Source organism: Desmodus rotundus, chromosome 7 (assembly GCF_022682495.2).
Source record: "Desmodus rotundus isolate HL8 chromosome 7, HLdesRot8A.1, whole genome shotgun sequence".
Lineage (NCBI taxonomy): Eukaryota > Metazoa > Chordata > Mammalia > Chiroptera > Phyllostomidae > Desmodus > Desmodus rotundus.
The window spans coordinates 104,377,034-104,401,255 of NC_071393.1; the positions used below are offsets into that span (position 1 = coordinate 104,377,034).

A 24,222-nucleotide genomic window follows, 5' to 3' on the forward strand; every position below is an offset into this window, starting at 1 on the left:
GGAAGGGAGAGAGAATGAGAGGGAGAGAAACATCAATGTGTGGTTGCTTCTCATTCGCCCCCTATTGGGGGCCTGGCCAGCAGCCCAGGCATGTGCTCTGACTGGGAATCGAACCGGCAACCCTTTGATTTGCAGGCTGGCACTCAACCACTGAGCCATACCAGCTGGGGCTGTAGTTGTCTTTTAAATTAGATGGGAGAAGAAAAAGGTTAGAAATAAAAGTATATTTTATACTTTTATATTTACCTTTATAAGTTAACCTTTGTCAGTACTCTTTATTTCTTTACATGGATTTGAGTTAGTGTCTAGTGCCCTTTTATTACACTCTGCGGGATTTCCTCTAGTATTTCATGTAGGGTAGTTTTGCCAGTGATGAATTCTCTCAGTTTGTTTATCTGGAAATGTCTTAATTTCTTTTTTTTTTTTTTTTTAACTTCTGAAGAATAGGTTTTCTGGATATAGAATGTTCGGTTGAGTTTCTTTTTCTTTCAGCACTTTGAAAATGTCATCTAACTGCCTTCTGGACTCTGTGGTGTATGATGAGAAGTAAAGTGTTAATCTTATTGAGGAACCTTTGTATACGATGAAGCATTTTTGTCTTGCTGCTTTCAAGGTTCTCCCTTTGTCTTAGGCTTTTGACAGTTTGACTATGATGTGTCTAAGTATGGATCTCTGAGATCATTCTGCTTGGAGTTGGTTGAGCTTCTTGAATGAGTGGATTAATATTCACTGAATTTGGGAAGTTTGGGGCCATTATTTCCTTATATGGTGAACTGGTGCATATGACCTTTCACTTCTCTCCTAGAACTATGTTGTATTTTGGTGTACTTGTTAATGTCCCACAGTTCTCTGAGGCTCTTACTTTCTTTTCATTCTTTTTTTCCCTCTTTGTTTTTCAGTCTGGATAATCTCAGGTAATTTATCTTTTAAGTTTATGGATTCTTTCTTCTGTCATATCAAATATGGTGTTTAGTCTGTCTAGTGAATTTTACATTTCAGTTACTGTGTTTTTCAACTCCAGAATTTGTTTTTCTTTCTAATATTTTCTGTCTTTGTGACTATTCTCTATGTGTTCAGACTTCATTCTTACACTTTAATTTTGAACATGATTTCCTTTAGTAAGAGCTAATTTATAGTCTTTATCTAGTAAGTCCACCGTTAGGGTTCCTCAAGGACAGGTTGTATTGACTGTCTTTTTTTCTGGTGTCTGAACTTTTCCAACTTTCCTGTTTCTTTGTGTTCTCAAAACTTTTTGTTGAAAACTGGACATTTAAAATAACATAATGTGGCAACTGGGAAATTAGATTCTCCCCCAACCCTTCCCCCAGGGTTTGTTGTTGTTCTTGATGCTCTTTCTTGGGCTAATTCTGTAAAGTCTGCATTCTTTATCATGTGCAGAAGTCAGTTTGGTTAACTGGAGTCTGCTGATGTTTAGAAAGAGGTTTCCTAGCTACCTTGAATGTAAGTCTCTCTCTCGTACATGGAAACAAATGAAATTAGACCACCAACCTTACACCAAATACCAGAATAAACTCAAAATGGGTGAAAGACCTAAATATAAATCATGCTACCATAAAAGTCCTAGCAGAAAACACACGCAGTAAAATTTCAGATATCCCATGTAGTAATATTTTTGCCGATATATCTCCTAGGGCAAAGGAAATAATGGAAAAAATAAACAAATGTAACTATATCAAATTAAAAGGCTTCTGCATGTCTAAAGAAACCATCATCAAAATGAAAAGGGAACCATCTGTATGGGAGAATGTATTTGCCATTTATACATCAGACAATGGTTTAGTCTCCAAATTATATAAAGAATTCACATGACTCAACACCAGGAAGACAAACAATTAAAAAAATGGGCAAAGCACCTGAATAGATACTTCTTCAAGGAGGACATACAGATTGCCCCAGAGACATGTGAAAAGATGCTCAACATCACTAGCCATCAGAGATGTAAATTAAAATCACAATGAGATACCGCCTCACACCTGTCAGAATGGCTATCATCAATAAAGCAACAAACAAGCGCTGGTGAGGATGTGGGGTAAAGGGAATCCTAGTACACTGTTGGTGGGAATGCAGACTGGTGCAGCCACTGTGGAAAACAGTATGGAATTTCCTCAAAAAATTAAAAATGTATCTGCCTTTTGACTCAGCAATTCTATGGCTGAGAATATACCCTAAGAATCCCAAATTACCAATTCAAAAGAACTCATTCACCTGCACCCCAATGTTCATAGTAGTACTATTTACAATAGCAAAGTGCTGGGAACAGCCTAGGTGCCCATCAGTAGATGACTGGATCAAAAAACTGTGGTACATTTACACAATGGAATACTATGCAGACAAAGACAGAGCTCCTACCTTTTGCAACATCGTGGATGGAACTAGAGTGAAATACGTGAAATAAGCCAGTTGATGGAAGGCAAATACTATATGATCTCACTTAGGAATCTAATGAACAAAAAATAAACTAATGAGCAAAATAGAACTAGAGGCATGGAAACACGGAACAGACTGACAGTGTCCAATGGGGAGGGGAGATAATGATGGAAAGATGGGGAAGGATAGTCAAAGAACATGTACGAATAACCCATAGACATGGACAATGGTGTACGGTTTGAATGGGAGCCAGGGGTGGGCTTGGCGCAGGAGGGCAAGGGGGAAAAATTGGGACAACCATAATAGAATAACAAAAAAAAAAGCAGAGTCCCCCTATAAAAAAAGTCTCCCTCTCTTGCCAAGCAGGCTGTGTGTGTGTGTGTGTGTGTGTGTGTGTGTGTTGGGGCACACCTTCAGTAGTCTGGCAATCTCTGTTAGCCTTAACTTCATACTTGCAGAGCCTCGGTTCAGCCGGAGGTGAGAGATTAGTCTTTTCCCAGGTCTTTCTTGGGCATGCACATGCACATGACCTTCTGGATTTCCAGTAATCTATTGGGACTTTTCAAAGCTGCACAATGGGCATCTCATTACTCAGATTTTTAGTTTATTGCCAACCCTTTTATTTGTGTCAACTGATGGCTACCCCAGGCAGCTAAGATGGGAAACAGTTGCCACTGTTTTTGAAAAATGGCCTGGGGGTAGGGTTTCTCACTGAACTAGCTCTAAATCAAATAAGGAGAATCCTTGTGAATGGGACTTTCTGAGGAGCTCCAAACCTGTTCTGCCCTGTTTAGTGGTTGTGAGGCTTTTGGGAAAGGGCAGTGGGAATGGAGCAGGTTACAAATGCCACAAATCTTTCTGTTCTTACTGAGAATCAGCCATTTTCTTGATTAATGTTTCCCAGATTTTGCAAACCTTTGTTTAATTTCCTGAGTTCTGAAAAAGTTGTCCTGACCATTTTGGCTAGTATTCTCTTTGCTTGTATGCAGAAGAGGATTTTTAGAGGTTCTTACTCAACCATTCAGAGAGTGCATCTGCATTTTAGCTTCTTCAAAGTAAAACCTTTTTCTACTCTTTTCCTATTATGCCTAAGCCAGTCTGATCTGAGTAATTTTGTCTCTTGTGATATTCTGTGTTATATATGTTTAATCATATAATTGAGTAATTTCATTGTACAGGTTTAATAGGACACCAGTTAGAATTCATATAATTAATAATAAAGATTTATGTAATCAAATGTTTTCTGGATTTATGACAATTTAGGAAACTTTATTTTTAAATCTTTTACAGCGATGATTCCCTATTCTCTCAAAGATTTCCTTCATATGAGGAACTAGAAACAGCTACAGTGACCAGGCAGAAGTCTGATAATGTTCTTCATGATCTTGGCCAAAAAAGGAAAGAAACAAACAGCATAGCCCAGGTAAAGTGGCAACAGGATATTAAAATTGATAATTAATAAAGATAAAAATTATGAGGAAATAGAAAAGTTATCAAGGCAGAAAGCAAGAGTGAAAATGAAGACAAAGCACTGCAGAAAGACATGTCAGTGCAGTCTGTTCTCTTCACCAAGGTTTTCGGGAAGCCCTCACTCAGTCATTTCTACTTCCTGCTCCTTGGCCAGGACGGAGCCACATGGCCCCCTCTGGCTCTGCATTTTCTGTTGGAGAGGAAGGAAGGGGAGAGAGAACTGTGGGTGGCCCTTGTTTATCCAGTTCACAATGTCTGTCATGCCTAGCTAGAGCCAACTTTCTTTTTTTTTTTTTTTTTTTTTTTTAGCTTTCTTTACCAGATATAATTTTTATTGGCCACTGGACTGCCTACCACCCATCTGTACTTCTCAGCCCAATTTCACTTAGTATTCACATTAGTACTTCTAAATGGAAGAAAACTAAACTGCCAAGTATTCTTTATAGCTCTTAAACTTGACAAATTGGGTCCTTAGAATATATTGGCATAGTATATGGCCCAAACTACAATAGCAGCTCTTGTTTGGATTAAAATAATTAATGAGTTTTACAAGGTGACATTTTTCCTTTCTTTCTTTTAAGCCAAAAGAATCTCTGATTATGTCAAGGCTTGCTGATCTTCCACAGAATTCCACTAAGCTTCAAACAACCAGCACAAGATCCATATTGAAAGAAGCTGAGAAGATTTTGAGAGGAGTTCAAAACAATAAAAAACTACTTGAAGAAAACCTGGAAGCTATTGTTCGTGCAAAGGATGGAACTGCTATGTATTCGTTTATCAATGCTCTATCTAACGACAGGTAAGAGGATGTTGGTAGCCCAAGGTTATTTTCGAAACCACCAGTTTACAGCCTTTCTTAAATTTTTTTCCTAAACATTTTATTTTATGTTAAGTGTTTTAATGTTTAGAAAAGGTTCTTTATTGACTTTGATGTACGAATTATGCTGAATAATTCGTTGAATTATTGAATTTGGATAGTAGTTGAATTTGGATCTATAATATCAGTTTTACAAATGTAAGTTTTCCCTTTAATTTTCTCTGTCTCTTTGGTACAAATCTTCTAGGCAGAAAACTGTATTTGAACAACAATAAAATTAAAAAGTATTTAATAAAAAAAAGAAAAATAGAAATGAACACAAATATTGAAAAAAAATCTTCTAGGATCTGCATGTGCTTTCCAAACATCCTTCAAATGCTTGATGAAAACTAGTATCATTGGTTTTTTTCTTTTCAGATGAAAGATATTCGGCTACCAGTAGATTCAAAACTATATAAGAGATCTGCTCCAGCTTCTGTTCTCAGAACATTAAATAATAATTTAAGAAAATTCTTTATTCTCTTTTGTAGAGAGATGTCAGAGAAGATTCGGATCAAAAAGACAGTGGATGAGTGGATTAGAACTATTTCTGCAGAAATTCAGGTAGATTTTAGAAAAAACAATTAAGTTAATTCTCAGGAGATAATTTTTTCCAATTTATAAGTATTACACTTATTCTCAAAATATTCCTTATATATCTATAAGTCCACTTATAATTATTAATTTCATTCTCTCATTGTGTTTATTTAGTAATACATATCATTTTACTTAAGTGCTTTGTTTTAAAATTATTTTGTATTTCTTGTCTTGCAGATTGTAGAATATGAGTATTTGAAAGAAAATCTAGCAAGAGCATTTAGGAAAAAAAGAAGTATACTTACAAAAATGTTTAAAAACAGAAGATTTAGAAGCATTGGCTTACCAAAGTAAAAACACCAAAGTTGTTTGAAGGGAAAATACCCATAAGATTTGTGAGGTGGAAAAACTTAGGCAGATGGTAAAAACTGCCACTTTCTCACACACAGAATGTCTTCAGACATTAGCATTGCAAAAATTTAGGAGAGTTACTTTTTATTTTTTACTTTTGAAATTCAAATTTATTGGGATGACATTGGTGAGTGAGATTTATAGGTTTCAAGTGTGCGGTTCTATAACACATAATTTCTATATGCATTTTGTGTTTACCACCTGAAGTCAAATCTAGGAGAGCTATTTTACAGGGAGTCAGTACTTTAAAGGAAATTCTTAAAATTTTATATATTTGAGGGAGCAGAACTAGACAGGTAGCCCTATTATTTTTTTCTTGGGGTACAAGTGTTCTTTTCCTGACGGTAAGATGTGTATATATGTTTATACACAGTGGAAGCAAGAGAAGTGTCAGTTCGGTTTCCACAGCAGTAAATATTGAAATATATTTTTAAACTGTATTGTTTAACAATATGAGTGTAAACGAGCACTTCTAATGTGGTTGTTAAGAAGTTATGGTAGCTACTATGTGATGCACCAGAAAAAAGCTGGACTAAGAGTCAGAAGACTTGGAGATCAGCTCTGGTTCTGCAGACAATTAGCAATATATGTCACTCTGTTACTGTGGGTTCTATACAAAATATATTTGTTTAAATCTTCAAGCAATTTTCATTTATAAATATTTCAGAGTTTTATTACAAAGTTGTTTACTCTTTTGGAAACTTAGTTTTTTCATTTAATTTTTGAGCAGTTTCTACGGTCATATGGTTCAATCATCACAAAGCATAAAAAGGTCTCTAACGAAACGTTGCCCTCCTACCTCTTTCCCTCATCTATTTCTCATTCACCCTGGTCCTTAACACACCAGTGTGTTTTGTTTTTTGTTCATATGTAAGAGAATTTTCATATGTAAACCAATATCAGTTATTTATAAAGCATTTAAAACTGCTAAATGATGTTTTTATACTAGAAGAAAATAAATTCTGTGACTTTTGATGTGAAAGCATTTCTACTTGGATAGATTTTAAGTTATTTTAATTTTTGTTTTTTTAAGGATGAACTGACAAAAAAAGATAATGAACAAAAGAGATTTGATCAGAAGAATCAAAGGACCAAGAAAGCCCCTAATATGACTAAAGATTTTAAAACCAATAAACAAGACAAAACAGTAAATAATTATGTAATTTCAAGAAAACATTGTCAAAAACAAAAAGAGGAGCATTTTAGAAATCCACCTATGAGGACCATGCCTGCCTCAAGCTTACAGAAAGAGAGAAAAGAAGTGAGATACTACTCTGGTTTTGTGGCATAAATGTTGCATTAAAACTGATTATTTTCTCTTTTTTAAAAATATATTTTTTAATTTATTTTTAGACAGAGAGGAAGGGAGGGAGAGAGAGAGGGAGTGAACATCAATGTTTGGTTGCCTCTTGCATGCCCCACACCAGGGGACCTGGCCTGCAACCCAGGCATGTGCCCCCACTGGGAATCGAACTGGCGACCCTTTGGTTCGCAGGCTGGCACTCAATCCACTGAGCCACACCAGGCGGGGCTAATTATTTTCTTAAAAGATACAAATAATGAAGTGAATATGAAAATGTTAGGATTATACAAATGTAAACTAATTTTGAACTATTGATACTTAGGGTTTTAGATATCTGTAATGTAGAAATCACTGCATAAAATATGTAATCCCTTCCTTCTGAGATCTCACACTAACAACCATAGTATTTCAGTTATAGCAGGTACATCTAGAGATCATCTAGTCCACAAATTAGTAGTTCACGGTATTCAAAATTGTATTTCATCCTGTGTGTGTATTTGTATGTGTTTTATTTTTCAGTTTAATAACGCTATGTTCACTGCTAGTGATTGTGAGGCATAGTACCAGGTGTTACGGAGGGAAAGGGAATGTTTGGCTGCTCTAACTAGACTGTAACTTTCTTAATGCCAAACACAGATTTGGGGGCAGATTAATAAAGTATCTAATTCAATGCTTACCATTCAGTAGATGCTCAGTAAATGCTGCCTTTCAGTGGCATTTGGATTATGATTGTAGGTAGGCTCAGAAATGTAGAAAATCACTTAGACTTGACTTATATTATTATACTTAAATGTAATATATAAAATGCATTTAAACCTTTCTTTTTGGTACTGTGAATATTCTTAGTAGCATAAGAACTTCCATGTTTCTTGGGTAGATTATTTTTTATTTAATTTTCATGCTTTTGAGAACTGTAATACTTCAGAACTATAGCATGAAAACTATATCCAGAATTTAAGGGCCATTTGATATAAAGGACTTTCCTGACCAGACCACACTTCTAATAGTACTTAAGCTGGCAGAAGGAGGCTGTAGAAAAATGAGATCAGTGTTTGATAACTATTTTGTTGGTGAGTTGAATAACTTTGTGTACCTAGGGTTATTTGAAAGCAACCACAGTGATGCAAGATGAAGATCATATGTTACACGTTTATGGGAAACCAGTTTATCAGGGCCATCGCAGCACTCTTAAAAAAGGACCGTATCTCAGATTCAATTCTCCATCTCCTAAGTCCAAAGCACAGAGACCAAAAGTAATCGAACGGGTTCAAGGTAAGAAACCTCATTTTTTTATGGTAAACCTCATTTTATGGTATCAGTTTAATATATAAAGTTTAATTTTTGCTTTTTATTTATTAGTGATAAATACAGTTCAAATGATATAATGTTTAGGGATGGAAAGACTATTCCAGGACAGTAGGAAATAATAGACTTGATTCAATATTCTTCCAAATGTTTATTTTTATTTTTTTTTATTTTTTAAGAAAGAGAGATCTATTTGTTGTTCCACTTATTTATGCACTCATTGGCCGATTCTTGTATGTGCCCTGACTGGGGGTCAAGCCTCCAACCTTGGCGTATCAAGGTGATACTCTAACCAACTGAGCTATTCAGCGAGGGCCCTTTATTCAACACTTTTTCTTAGTCCTTGTATCTATCCTGTCACAGCAGTTGGATAAGTTGTTACTTATATTCAGTGGTTGAAAAACCATGGTCTGTAGGTCAGCCGCCCGTTTTTGTAAGTAAAGTTTTATTGGAACATATCTGTGCTCTATTTATATATTGTATGTGGCTGCTTTCATGCTATAGAGACAGAATTGAGCTGTTGCAACTGAGACCACATGGCCTATGAGACTAAAATATTTATTATCTGGCCATTTAAGAAAAAGTTTGCCAAACCCTCATCTATATGTTACTTTTATTTTGGGGCACTGTAACCTTACATAGAGTGAGATCTTTCTGTGAAGAAGAGCTGTGTATTTCTAGATAGCCAGATAGTTTATGTTCAAACAATATTGAAAAATATCTAATCAATGATTATTACAGGCACTAAAGTAAAGTCAATTAGAACACAAACTGACTTTTATGCAACAAAACCCAAGAAGACAGAGTCTAAACTGCAGCATTCTGTTGCTACGCTGCCTCCTGGTGATCAGCAGTACTTGTTCAGCCCAAGCAGAGAAATGCCTACTCTTTCAGGTACACTGGAAGGTCATCTAATTCCTATGGCAATTCTTTTAGGTAAGATCCAACAAAATATATGGGTAAATTTAGAATTCATATTGGCAGTAGAAAACTTACAAAATGGTGTTGACATGATAGTCACCTTTTCCTTTATGTGTTATTTATATTTGTGGGTAGGGCCTTAAGTGTCTCTGGTATGGGTTCCTGCTCACGGGAAACATTCTTTTGGTGTTTATAATACATTGCTGTAGATGAAGCGAAATTTTAAAAAATGTTTAGATGTCATAGACATTCATAAAATTAAGGAATTCAAGAATTTTTAATGTTATCATGTTTAATATCATCATGTCTTTAAAGTACCTTTTATGTTCCTTTAAACTAGCTATGATAAGTAGAATCAAGTGGTTGGATATCCTAACCCAGCAGTTGGTTCTTTACTTATTTGAGGTCTTTCAGACTTAGCATTGTAAAAATTGATCAAATTATTTTGCTCTCACTAGTTAGCTGTTTTTTCTTTTAGTGTCATTGCTGTTCTTTCTTAATTTTGATGAATGATTTAAATAGTATTTTTCAACATGAGAGAATTTTTTATTTTTGATATTATGGGTTAATGGTATGTCTGTTCAAACATCCCTTCTACTAATATAATGGCTAGCATTTATAAAGTTTTTACTGTGAGCCAGGTACAGATCTAAGCTCTTTGCGTATATTAACTTATTTAACCCACCCTATAAAACACATTGTAATGAACTAGTTTTATAGATGAAAAAACCAAGGCACAGAGGAGTTAGTTAATTTGTTAAAGGCTACATAGCTAGAGTGGAGTCAAGATTCAATCCCAGGCAGTCTGGCTTTATTCAGAGTCTGTGCTTTTAATGAGTACACTGTACTCTCTCTTTTTACTTTGAAATGTAGAAAACAAGGGACTTTTGAACTGAAAGCTAATAAGTTTTTGACAGCTATGATAATCACCAAAGAGTTGGCCCACATGCTATTTACTCGTGGTCAAACATTAGTATTTTGTTGTTGGTTTTATTTCTGTCCATTGTTGCTCTGTGAAGATTTGAGAATAAAAATAATGCAATATAAGGCAATACACTTTAGTCTTGGGTTTGGCACTTATAGTTATGACCTTCGGCCAATTAAATGTTTCTAAACTTCTGCCTTCTTAACTGTAATATATGGGTATTATACCTCATAGGTCTATTTTGAGGTTAAATTCAATAGTGCGTATGAAGTGTTTCGTACATGAATACCAAGTAGATGTTAGTCCGTGCTAAGAGGATGACATGTTTTGTTGACAGTGGAGATTCTAGAGGGAAAAGTGATTGCAAATAGTGCTTTTCTTTCATACGTGGATTCAGCCATAAAGACCTAGGTTGTATATTAGATTTTTTCCCTTCTTTCTGAAGTGGTTGACTCGTTTTTCTCCCCTAAACTTTTTAGGACAAACCCAAAGTAATAGTGATTCCATGCCACCTGCTGGAGTAATTGTAAACAAGCCACACCCTATAACAGTGACTACCTCTATTCCTCCGTCGTCTCAAAAAACAGGAACTGGAGTAAAGAAACCTAACATAGCAGTTGTAGAAATGAAGTCGGAGAAAAAGGATCCTCCTCAGCTTACTGTACAGGTATGCCATGGTGCATAAACAGAAGGTTTTTAGGGAAAAAAAATACTTGGCTTAACTTTAGTACTTAAAATCTATTATATTTGCCTGGTCAGGTGGCTCAATTGGTTGGAACATTGTCCCATGAAACAAAAGGTTGTGGATTTGATTCCTGGTCAGGGCATATACCTAGGTGGTGGGTTCTATCCCTGGCCAGGGTACATATGAGAAGAAATCAATCAATGTTTCTCCCTCTCTCTCTCAATCTCTCTCTCTCTCTCCCCCCCTCCCTCCCTCCTTCTCTCTCCCCTCACTCCCTTCCCCTTCTTCTTGCTCTAAAATCAATAAAAACATATCCTCCAGTGAAGCTTAAAAAAGCTATATTTCTTTATGAAAACTTTGCTTTCATCATGGGTCTTTTGTTCTGTAAAACTATGGTATTAATGTGATGTCTTTATCCTCACTTTGCATGCTTTAAGCACCTTTTCTAAGCCAATGACTCATGTCCAGGTGGCTTGATGGTATTCCAAAGGGAACAATTGAACAGTATGTTATAACTAATTTAGAAAATAGTGTTTGTGACTTACACAATTAATAATTCAATCATTATACAAACATATATATGAAGACTTGAATGGAGAAAGGACTTATATGTCAAGATTAAATATTCAAGTAGTCAATTCTTCCTTAATGTATAACTTTAGTGCAATTGTAATTTTTTTAAAAAATGACCTTTTCTTTAACTTGAACTTAAGGGTCGTTTTGATATTTGAAGGAACAAAGTGTTTAGAAAAGTTGAGAGTGTTATGGTACTGGTCCTGTTTAAAAAGTATTTCATAAATCATGTTGGTTATTTAAAAGAGAATGTACCAGTAATATGTGATGGTTAAATCAGTGGGAAATAGTCTTCCTGTGAATGAAAAGATAAATGCTGTAATTGGTTAGCAATGTGGAAAAGAGATCAGTTTTAGACTCTAGAACTCCTACTGCATATAGCAAATGAGTTCCAAATAGGTAATAAGCTAAAGCATAACTACAAAATATAAAAATATAGAAGAATTAGAAGATAATTGCATGGAATCTTTATCAAAGTTGAAGCTAAGTCTGAATATGAGAGAGGAAAACATAGATATGATACAAAAATAGATTTGAATCTATAGAATGTAAAACTTAAATTTAAAAATCCTAAATAAAAAGGAAATCAACATATAATCAAAACATATGAAAGGAATATGCTAGAAAGGATTAATTTTTAAATATAAAAACCTTCATAAATTAATAAGAAAACATAAATACAAATCCAGAAATATTCAAAGAACATGAATAAGACTGTTCAGAAGCGGAAATACAGTTTACAGACAAGAAAATTGAATAATTAAAATCTTGATAGTTACCTAGATAATACAAATTAAACTAATATACCTCCTTTTAAAAACTGTTATTGCTGAAGCAATTATTTTATCCAATTTGGGTGAAGGTGGGGTAAAACTTATAGTTGATTGTGTTTTTCGATGATGTAAATAGAGCACATTTGGATTGCATTTTGGCAGCAATTACCAGGAATCTTAAATATTCATGTCCTGTGGCTCAATAATTTAATCTAGTATCTGGCTACCTAGTATAATGATGTGATTCAAAATTTAGGGAAATAAACCCAATATATATGAAAAAGTATTCTTTTCTACTGATGTAGATATAATAGTGGAAATATTAGGAATATCCTAAATGTTTACCAACTCTGGAAAATGATTAAATAATTAAGGCATGTATATTTGTTGAAATATTATACAGTCATTTAAACATGATTCTGGTCTATATGGAAGCATGATAAGATGTTTAGGATGTAATTACATTGAAAAATCAGGAATGAAATTATTTTGGGGGGTAGGTTGGCCAAAGTTTGGTTTTCTTCTGTACGATGGCTCTAGCAGCACTTAGTTGTCTTTAACTTCATTCGAAACAATTTTGTTAGATGGTATTTTGATAGCTGTCATATCAGCGTGAATTAAAAAAAACATCAAAATTGGTGAATATTTGTGTAGCCATCTTAATATTGAAGATAGAAGAAAATATGCAACATTTTTGGCACATGATGCTTTATTATTTCAAGAAAGATAAAATCACAACTGAAACACAAAAAATGATTTGTGCAGTGTATGGAGAAGGTGCTGTGACTGATCCAATGTGCAGAAGTGGTTTGCAAAGCTTTGTGATTTTTCTCGAGATGGAGATTTCTCTCTGGATGATGCTCCACAGTCGGGTAAATCAGTTGAAGTTGATAGCAATTGAATAGAGATATTAATTAAGAATAATCAATGTTATATCATGCAGGAGATGGCTGACATACTCAAAATATCCAAATCAATAAAGTTATTGGTGAAAATGAAAAAAATGTATTATCTTACAGAAAAAACCCGTATGGACTTTTGGCCAACTGAATACATTTTAGCTATGCATAAGTGAATGATAAAAAGATAAAGGGAATAGTGAAAATGAAGTTTTCTTAAGATAGTAGGCATTTTGTTGTTTCCCCATAGTCTCCAAATTTTGTAAATTATCCTTTCATACTTAAGAAACTGTTACCCATCGACTTTGCAATCAGAAGTTAAATATATGTCATTGGCATGTACAGATCAACACGTGTTTGACTCATGGCGGTGAGCAGAAAGCTGGATGTTGTCTTCTGTTTTAGGTGTTACCCAGTGTAGACATCGACAGCGTTTCAGATGGAAGTGAGGCCACCAGTCCCTTTCTGCCTAGGCCCAGACAAGCATCCACGCCGCCTCTGAACACCTGGACACAGGTACTGTTCAGAAATGTAGTACATAGTTTTAAGTAATGTCGCACTATAGATTTTTTCCATCTAGACAGAATTTTTTTTTAATTTTATTACTATTCTATCATTATAGATTTTAACTGTTATTCCCTGCAAAATCTTTCATTATAATTAGAATTTATCATAATAATTTAGGTTTGAAGAAGATTCAGAATAAATATGGAATTACCAATGAGCTTGAAAAAGAAACTTTAAGATTCTTACACCTATAAGCGTTTTGAAAGTGATAATCCCTAGTGTAACTTTTTGGTCACTGAAGTTGTAAGACCGCTCCAATGTAAAGAGAGAAATTCCATCTCCCTGGAGAAGAATCTTGATTTAAATGTGAACTGAATATAGTTTTTCTGAATGTGAATTTTATAGTGATGATTGGAGTTTTTGTTTGGGATGTTGCTTTGCCATTATACTATTAATACTATACAGAATTATGCATTTTCCTCTAGTACTTATTTGCTACTGAGTAATGAAACTACGACTTTACATCAAAATAGCACTGCAATTTTTCTCACATTTCATCTATTATGAGCAAATTTGGTCATCAAAGATAAAGTTTTAAGGAGAAGAAGAGAACACCAACAATTTTTCATAATCAGGAATAGCGAGCAAAATGGTAACAGAAGCTTAGATACATAAACCACTGACAGCTGCCAGAAAGGCTGAGGGGGTGGGAGGAAAGGCAGTGGAGGGACTAACCAAAGAACACTTGTGCACAGCCCACGGACACGGACCACAGTGCGGGGCTGGCTTGTGGAGGGAAGAACGTGGGACTGGGTGGACGTAGGGAAAGGGAGAAAGAGCGGGAACAACTCTTAAGAGCATAAAAAATAAAAATTAAATTTAAAAAATAGTAAAATGGAACTGACCCTAAATTATTTGTGCCTAATTTAATTTTTCATCAGAAGTTTATTAAAACATATGATTACAAATAATAATTTTTTGACTGTTTATTGTTCTGCTCTCAGGAGGAGACTATTGTGGTTTTAGGTGGCTAGACTACATATAGTAAGGCCTAGAGACTAAATTTGTAAAATAACCACTTTGTTTATCTTTCTAAATTATTTGATTCTCTGTCAGTCCTGTGTGTGTATGTGTATACTTATATATCTACACAGACACACACTTTATCTTAACTCTAGGAGAGAACTCACAATTGTATCAACCTGACTTACATTGCATTTTGAGGGACTCCTTGACAGAAAAACTTACACTTAATTTTTTTGTAACTATTGAAATGAGAACTAATGGCTTTGGGACTAGCTTGGATTTCATTTAGTAATTAAATAAATTCTGAACCAGATATTAAAATTAAAAACAGGGCCAACTATCACATGCTTATGCTATGGGTAGAAGTATTATAAATAATGTATAAATAAAAAGATATTAAGCACAACAAACACTGTCTGAAAATGCTTTCTTAGACTCCGGAATTTATGAAGGTAGATGAAGAAGAGGTGAAGTTTCCAGGAACTAACTTTGATGAAGTACTCGATGTCGTACAGGTAACAAATCTTAGAAACCATTTTCTCCCAGTGTTTTTCCATATAATAGACAGATGTGCATATGCCAAATAATGTGATCAACCTCATCGAAACGCTGTCAGGTTAGAAGTGTTGGTTAATTCATCTGTGTAAGTTCCCTGCCTATACTTGTTACTCAGCAAACGTTGAACAGATATGTGACTGTAATAGTTTGGGGTTTTTTATTACCAGGAAGAGGAACAATGTGATGAAATTCCAGAATGCTCTGAACCAATTCTGGAGTTTAACAGAAATGTTCAAGTTGCTCCTACAAAGTATAAAGGTCCTCCATTTCCGCCAGTTGCTTCTACTTCTCAGCCCACTGCTGATATTCTGGATAAAGTAATTCAGAGAAAAGAAACATTGGAAAATAGTTTAATTCAGTGGTAAGTTTACAGTGGTGTTTATGTTAACAGAATCATAGTAGCAATATAAATGGAAAGTATTGATTTGGTTAAAATCTCTCTTTTATTAATTTTTTTCCTTTTCTGTAGTCACTGGGAACTATTTGATGTGATGCTTAGTGTTTGATTGTTGGAGGTATTATTTCTGTCAAATATTGGTACTTAAACTGTCTATTATGGCAGAAGAGACTATTGTTAAGTAACAAAGCCTTAAAAATGTACATGTTCTTCAATCCGGGGGGTTACTTCTAGAAATGTATCCTAAGGAAATAATTACAGTGCTGCCACTAGGCCATAGGTGACTTTGCAGATTTACCACTTACTACAAACGGAAGCACTGTTCTGGTTGTTACATACATAGACTGCTGAACCCTGTTTTCATCCCTATTTTTACCTGTGAGAAACCTTAAGGAAGTTATGGAATAAACTATACCAAATATTAATAGTTATCAAGGTTAGGTTTAAAAAACATTTAATGATGTTGAAAGATACTAATAATATACTGGTGTATAAATGAATCATGATACTAATGATTTAACCATAGTTTATAAGGATTTACTTCAAAATAAATTTGTATAGGGGAAAAATTGGAAAAACACATTAAAAATTGTTAACTGTGTTTATTCTTGAATCTGGGATTATGAGTGAGCCTTATGTATTTTTAAAATTTTTTATATATTTGCTGATTTTTCTACAATGAACATCTATTATATAATAATAATAATAATTTTTAATCATTCTGTTAGCTGCTATAATGTACAGAAGCAGTCTCCTGTTGTATTCCTTTTCTTTCCCTTTTGCCTTCCTTTCTCCTTTCTAAAAATGAACTTGGAAATAAATTTTCTTTCTTTTTCAAGAGGAAAACTATCTACCTGTATTGCAGCTGCATATTTATTCCTTGAAGAGAGAGCAGCTGGGTTTCTTTTCTAGCTCTGATCTTGCACGGCTTTGTATGTGTGCTTTCAGAGTAGCGACCCCACACTTGAGGTTCGTGATATGCCAGGTGATCATTGACCTAAACCTTCTTGTGAATTCGCTAGGCCTGCACGACTTTTCAGTAGACTAATCTGACAGATTTTAATTTGATTTAACAAATTGCCTCTCACAGGAAGATCTGTTTCATGTGTTTTATTTTGCTAGAGGATACATTTGATTTTGTTTTTTCTTCTCTCCAGATTCAGCTTTTAGAATGACTACTTTCACATGTAAATGTTTGTGTTCATGGTTAGAGCTCATTTTTAAGGGGGAGTCTAACCTTTATACATTTCAATCAAATTTAGGAACCCTTAACTTTTATCCCCTAGGGTAGAACAAGAAATAATGTCAAGAATTATCTCTGGGCTCTTTCCAATCCAACAGCAAGCCATAGCTAATGTCAGTGCTGCAACCAGTGAGGCGAGTGAACCACTGGCTTCTGACATTGGTAAGTGAAATGGAATCTCTCTAACTTCTGTGTTGTTGAAAGACAAAACTTTCAGGTCATTGTGGATTTGTATATTCTAGAGATGAGGTGTTCCTCAGCTGACAAAAGGTAAGCTCTTATTTTCTATATCACTTCCCTCAGTTCTTCTTTGTCATGGAGGTTAGTTCTCCCTCAACTCCTTATTTCATACTGCAGCATTCAGATGATTATACCACCCTCCAGCACTCCCACCCCAAATCTCGCTACCATTTCCCATGACACTCCGTCTGTATCTTTGTTGTAGTAACTATCACATTGCATTGTGATTGGTTTACATACCTATTTCACTCTGTAGACCGTAAATTACTCGAGGTTAAGGATGTTTTTCCTTTAGCGCCTAGACCTTGACTAACACTTGATGAGAGTTCAAGCAGTCATGGAATGGATAAACGAGCCTCTTTCGTCATGGAGTCCACATCATTCTCTCCTCCCTCCTCCTCTTCCTCTTCCTCCTCCTTCCCCTCTTCCCCTTTCCCCCTGTTCTTCTCCAACAGCTTTTTTGAGGTGTAGTTTACTTGTCATAATACCAATTCTAAGTGTACAGGGTGATGACTTTTGATAAGTAAACACAGCTATATGAAACGTTAGCCACTTGATCATGACATTGAAAAACATTTCCGTCGTCCCCAAAAGCCCCCTCACACCACTTCGCAGGCAGTTCCTAACCTCCTTCCATGCCCACTGGTCCCCTACAAACACTGGTCTGCATTCTAGCCCTGTGTTTCTGCTTTCTCGACAATTTTCCATGTATGTAATTATACGGTACGTGATCTGTTACGTTAGTCTTAGTTTTCATAATGCCTTGATAGTCACGTTGTTGCATGTAATGGTATTACATTGTATGGATGTAACAATTTGTACTTCATTTACCAGTTGACAGGCATTTGTAGTCATTCAGTTTTGGGCTATTATAAATAAAACTATGATATGAATATTTGCAATACACCTGTGGAGCTTATGATAGCAAGCACCTAAACTAAAAGTTTGAGGACGATTCACCTGTAAAGTTAGTATCTGAAACCAGAAGGAAGAAAGGTTTGTCTCCATATTTATGAAGCAGCAGCCATTTTCTAAAGTTCCCCCCCAGCCATTGGGTCCTTGTGTTTTGGCCAAGATCCATTACAGGGTTTCCTGTGTCCCGTTCTTGGAAATGTGGATTGTTTGCAGGTAGAACATTTAATGTGGGTATAAATCCTTTTTATCATTAAATTCTATGATAAGGAAGAGGCCATGTAAGTAAGTTTTCATATATATGTCTTCTTGCCTTTTTTGTTTGCATAGAAAGAATGTTCTTTATTATCATCTTATTCTCTTTTATAATAACAGATTTTTTACTTTCATTTTTTAATTTCTCCTCCCACCCCCTTTTACACATATATTCGCATCTCTGAAATTTTAAGAATTAAAGTCTGGATTGCATGCATTTTGCTTACACACTCACCCTGAAATTCTTTCCTTTTGTAGTGGAAGGAATGAGCGGCGGTGCCCTCCAGCTTTTTGTTGATGCTGGGGTTCCTGTGAACTCAGACGTGATCAGTCACTTTGTGAATGAAGCCCTTGCTGAGATCGTTGCTGTCATGCTGGGTGACAGAGAAGCAAAGAAGCAAGATTCTGTTGCTACAGGATTTCCTGGGGATGTTTCAACAAGTAAAACATACCTGCCGGTAGTTGTGACTCTCCGTTCATATCTTAGGGTCCTAGGGGATTTTTGATACATTTATTAAAGAACAGTAAAATGGACAAATTTTAAATTGGGTGTCATAAAAATCACAGTTTGTGGTGGAGATTGATTCCTTGTTGTTATAATTATAGTAACATTTCCCCGGCATTTTATTTTAAAAATTAAAAGTATGAGACAATGAACATGCACCCTTGACTTATAATTACCACTTGAAAACATTTTTACACACTTTCTTTATCTGTCTTTGTATGCTATATTTCTTTTAAAATCATTTGAAAGTTGCAGATACCATGACACTTTACTTGCAAAAGAATCATCAGTATCTTCTAAGAACAAGATACTTTCTTACATAATCAAAATACTATTGTTACTGAAGTAAAGGGTTTGTTCACCTGCACACCCCAAAGCCCAATCAAAGGTGAACAGAGTTTGCAACAGGAGAGTAAAAGTTATTTTTAAGGAAATGGTGCCAAGCCTGAAGTCACAGATAAGCTCATGCTTCAAGACCTGGCTCCCCAATGGCTTCTAGGGGATGGATTATCTAGGGGACTAAGAGGTTAGTTAGGGTTGTGGTCTCTGTTGATTGTTCAGCACTAGGGTAGGGGGTAGTTGAGCATTGTGTCTGGTCCTGATATCAGCCATAGTGTTACCTTGTCTGGTTTTGCAAGGATGTGGTCAGTGGGGTCTTTCTAGAGCTGAAACACAACTGAGGCCTAGATGTCATCTGTAGTTTGACTGAAACTCTGTGTCTGTGGTCGGTCAACAGACCTGAGGCTTTGTTCCTAAGATGATTTGATGCCACCGACCAGAACCTCATTGTCCTGAGGGCTTAATGATTAAGGGCCTGGAGGTGCGAAGGAGAGAGAGGCAGGTGAGTCAGGGAGCTCTTTGGCTGTACAAGTTTTAATGAAAAGGAAAGAATGAGAAAAGGTCATGTTAAAGAAATGAAGTTTCTGCTCAGTTACACCATTATCGTATCCCCACAATTTGACTTTCCTATATAATACAGAGTTCATACTTGAGTTTTCCCAATTGTTCCAAATATACCCTTCCTAGCTTTTTAAAAAACAATTCAGGATAGAGCTAATGATCATAGGTTGCTTTTGGTTATTATGTAAACTGATATTGGTAGTCTTTATATTTTAGACACTTTGGTTATTATTTGTTTAATGAGCCTTATTATGTTAGAGTTTTTAATCTATTACAATGTGGGAGGAGGAAGAAACTTTACTCTGTCTTCCGAGTTCTTTCCACTGGCCTAATAATCAAATAGATATGAGCAGATTAACAACAGAAAATAACCAAATTTAACACATACGTAAGTATGGGACCCACACATATGAGAGTCGGACCCCACAGGCATGAGAGGTTCAGAGGCAGACAGGGAGAAGGAGGTATACGTGACATTCCCAGTTAGGGAGGAGGTAGGGCTTCAGAAGGTCATTGCCAGGAGAGCACATGTTCTGTGATTAGTAGTTTGTTGTGACGGATACGTAGGTCAAAAGAGGTAATGATAATCTCTTATAATGGGCAAGGCCCCTAATTAAGGAAGGGGCAGAAGTTTCTCTTGAGCCGGCAGCTAACGTTGCCTTTATCTCAAAACAACGTTCGCACCACAGAGGCACATCTTGGGGTGACTTGTTCTGAATCCCACAATTGCAACATGAAATTATACAAATAGAAATTTGTAGCCACTTCTGATCCTATAGATCACAAAGACGACATTTTATGTAGGTGAAACATTTAAACTAATTTGAAGCAAAAACATAAATTTACACCAGCCTCCATAGAATTCAAATATGAAGTGTAATTGGTGGAGTGTGATTAGCGTATCAGAGATTTAGTACATAGTTTTGGTCTGTGCTTTATTAGGTCATGGGCGACTCAGGCAGTGCAGATGTTGTCAGAGTTACAGTTTTCTCTGTGCTAGTTAACTTTGCTCTGTTTTCTGCCATGTACTGCATATACTTACATGAGGGTGATTCAGTGAGGAAATGGAGAAAACTTAGTATAAGTAGGCAGTATAAGTAATTATTAAGGGCATGGACTTGGGAAGATCTAAATCTTGGGCAAGCATAAGCACCACTTACCTTATTTATTATTAATTAATTTAGGCAAGAGTGTGTACCCCAGTGGCTACCCCGCAGCCAACTCCTCCTCACTCACCTCCACTTCCTAAGGAGCATGTGGTGGTAAAAACTCCGGATTCTTCTCCCTGTGCTTCAGATCATGATGTAGCTTTTCCCGTGGAGGAAATATTTGCTGAAAAAGGTACACACCTTATTTCTGTAATTCAGTTTTAATAGTAGTAACAATTAAATAAAATTTTATGGTTTGTTTTATAAAATGTTTTATAGATTAGCATACAGATCTGTTGCTCACTAGGTTTTATCAAATCAATTTTTTCTTGCATGGAAACCGAAAAATTTGTTGCCACTTTTTAAAATATCTAATCTAATAGACACGTAGGCTATGTTAAGTTCTACTTTAAGTTCATGGTGGTGTTAAAAGTGTTGTATTTTCAAGGGTTTTTTTATACTTTACTAGAAACAATATATCTTGCCTCTTGTATGGAGTTGTTTTATCTTTTCTTTTCTTTTTAAAAAAATTTTTAGGAAATGACATGCCTGCTGTCACACTTGTTACCACTCCTACAGTTACCCCTGCTGCTACCCCTCCTCCTGCAGCTGCTCTTACCCCAGCTTTGTCAGAGGTTTCCATCGATAAATTGAAGATATCAAGCCCAGAGCTTCCCAAGCCATGGGGTGATGGAGATCTGCCAATGGAGGAAGAGAATCCTAACTCTCTTCAAGAAGAACTTCACCCGAGAGCTATGTAAAGATAACATACTCATATTTAGTAACTGTACTTTTCCTTTTAAGCTGACTTATGTGACCCATTGAAAACATCAGAAATGATAAATGAAGCTTTATAAACCACAAGCTAGTTTATACTTCAGAGAAAGAAGTTTCATATATATTAAGTTTTAAAAATTTTTATCAAATTTATACCTTCCATTTTTTTTAAACAGAATTTTTGGGAGACAGTAAAATAAAGATGTCTATCATACTGTTAATAAAATAGAAAATGATTTTTTCCCAGTATGGATCTTTACTTACCTGCTAAGTTTACTTTTATAGTATTGTACCATCTGTCCCACGTCGATCCATTTTGTGGATGGTAGGACTTTCAAGATGGTCTGTGTTTAGGCATGAAAACAATCTTGGAAAAATAAATCTTGTTAATTAGTTACAGTAGTGTAGATAATAGAAATACTTCGCTAAAAGGAGATATAGTCTTCAAATCTGTTTTTGAATATCAATATAAATACAGGCCTTCAGTGACCTCATAAGTTCAAAATATCTTTTTCTTCCTAGTGTAATGTCTGTGGCCAAAGATGAGGAACCTGAGAGTGTGGATTTCCCTGCTCAACCTGTTCCTCCAAAGCCGCTTCCCTCGGTGCCGCCCCCTGCTAGCGTCAAGGCGCCGGGCCCCATACACACGCCAGGTTCAGATTCCTCAACAACGGAGAGCAGCTTGAGCATTACGGTCACTGACACTGACAGACCCATCTCTGCAGGAGAGGTTTTATTGGACCACAGTCAAATACTGGCTCCCAACAGTAAGTTAGCTTGTACAAATGGATTTCACTGGTTAGATTATGATAATTCCTAAGTAATATTTAGATTTTGATAATTCCTAAATAATACTTTTCTGTTTAAAGTGTTTTTACTAAATTTTTAAGATTTACCATTGTATTGTAAAAAGAATATAGACTTTGTGCAAGTTAACAATTCTGGATCTAAACCTTAGAAAGTAAAATCTCCCTCATAAATCCAGAATGAATATCACTCTTAATAGTTTAGGGTGTTCCCTTACAGGGTTTTTTTTAAAATATTTTATTTATTTATTCTTAGATAGAGGGGAAAGGAGGGAGAAGAGAGGGAGAGAAACATCAATGTGTGGTTGCCTCCTGTGTGCCTCCCACTGGGGACCTGGCCTGCAACCCAGGCATGTGCCCTGAATGGGTGGGAATCGAACCAGTGACCCTTTGGGTCACAGGCCGACACTTAATCCACTGAGCTACACCAGCCAGGGCCCCTTACAGTTTTTATTTTGTATGCATATATAGATAACTAAATATATTTGTATATGTAGCTGTTTTGACCTTTAAAAATAAGATTATACTGTACATATTGTTTTGAAACCTGAATTTTTTTTAACCTAATAATATATTGTGGACATCGTTCTATATCAATACATAGAGCTCTACCTCGTTTTTTCAGTAGTGGCTGTGTAGTCTGTTAAAACCGGGCCACAGTGGTGGGCATTTAGGTTGCTTTGCGTTTCTATATTACACTAAATGTTCCCGTGACCATCCTTGCACTTACAACTTCCTAGGAATACATGCCCAGGCGTGGGACCACTGAATCAAAGTATGCGCCTTTAAAGTAGCATTAATAGAGGGTGTAGGGTGTAGGGGAAATAAATGGTAATGGAAAAAACACAATAGAAAATGAACTTGAAACAATAAAATAAAATAAAAAAACAGCAACACATTGCCAACATGTTCTCCAGAAAGGCTGATTGGTTATTAATTATATCAATATAGTGTAGGAGTGCCTCTTTCTCAATTTCATAGTCTAACAGTTGAAATTTAGTTCTTTTTTATTTCTGACAAGTTAGTAGGTGAAACAAAAGTTGATCTTTATCATACAATGTACTTTAAAAAAACAGGTGAGATCAACTTGTGATTTATTATTTATGAACTTTGCCAGTATTTTTATGGTATAGGTTTAAAGTCACGTTCTATGGCTTTATGGTCCGATTATTTACTAAATATATTTCTTTTTTCTCAATTTTTACATTTTAATTTCTAGTGTTAGGGGATGGAGGACTGCACCTGACAAACCTGAGTGACAGCTTGTCTAGTACGCTGCGCGATGCCCATGAAATGGTAAGAAATGACTGACTCACACTGAATTCTGACATCCGACATGACGATTATTTAGATGAGCTTACTGCTATTAATCGAGGTTTTTCTTAAATATTTGAGTTACAAACATAAAAGCTAGTAAAATATCCATGAAGGAGTTTGCTTTTTTGGTGCATCTCATTATTATAGTTGTGAGAATGAAAAGAAAATTATTAACCTCTGTGTCTCCAGTAGTTGGAAAATACAGTTAATGTAACTAGGTAATGAAAATCTAGCTCAGTGAAAACTGTCACCTGATTATGCCACCTTTACAGTCTTTCAGTCAGGGCCTTAGCTGTTTAAACCAACTCTCTTATAATACATTTGTTGTTTTTCCCTCACCATGATTATAATTCTTGGTGCTAAACGTAATTGAATCCAGTGACTTAAAAAAAATACTGAAATAGGACCCAGGGGCACTAACTCTTCCTAGTCATTATCTAGCTCTATAAAAGAAAAACATGGCATTTAAAAATTACATTTTTATAGATGTAATATAATTTATAAAATAAATGGATGGAAGTCATAAATGAGAGTTTTCAGAGAAGCATTATACTAACATTTGGCCTACTTAATATGTCATTACGT

General features: G+C 35.5%; 1 protein-coding gene across 10 annotated transcripts in view; it reads left to right on the forward strand.

Annotated features, from left to right (window-relative positions):
• Nucleotides 1–24,222, forward strand: part of KIAA0586 (KIAA0586 ortholog) — a 97,240-nt gene that overhangs the window by 20,854 nt on the left and 52,164 nt on the right. For 9 of the 10 annotated variants that reach the window (XM_045201662.3, XM_053927931.1, XM_045201660.3 and 6 more), the window contains 16 exons: nt 3,679–3,811; nt 4,440–4,657; nt 5,206–5,278; nt 6,696–6,923; nt 8,063–8,237; nt 9,012–9,206; nt 10,596–10,783; nt 13,452–13,562; nt 15,014–15,094; nt 15,305–15,498; nt 16,821–16,939; nt 18,443–18,642; nt 20,774–20,930; nt 21,275–21,494; nt 22,037–22,281; nt 23,540–23,616. In XM_045201662.3, the coding sequence (XP_045057597.2) occupies nt 3,679–3,811; nt 4,440–4,657; nt 5,206–5,278; nt 6,696–6,923; nt 8,063–8,237; nt 9,012–9,206; nt 10,596–10,783; nt 13,452–13,562; nt 15,014–15,094; nt 15,305–15,498; nt 16,821–16,939; nt 18,443–18,642; nt 20,774–20,930; nt 21,275–21,494; nt 22,037–22,281; nt 23,540–23,616 (2,614 nt within the window). The remainder of the gene's footprint in view (nt 1–3,678; nt 3,812–4,439; nt 4,658–5,205; nt 5,279–6,695; nt 6,924–8,062; nt 8,238–9,011; nt 9,207–10,595; nt 10,784–13,451; nt 13,563–15,013; nt 15,095–15,304; nt 15,499–16,820; nt 16,940–18,442; nt 18,643–20,773; nt 20,931–21,274; nt 21,495–22,036; nt 22,282–23,539; nt 23,617–24,222) is intronic. The other variant, XM_045201663.3, reaches the window with a different exon arrangement.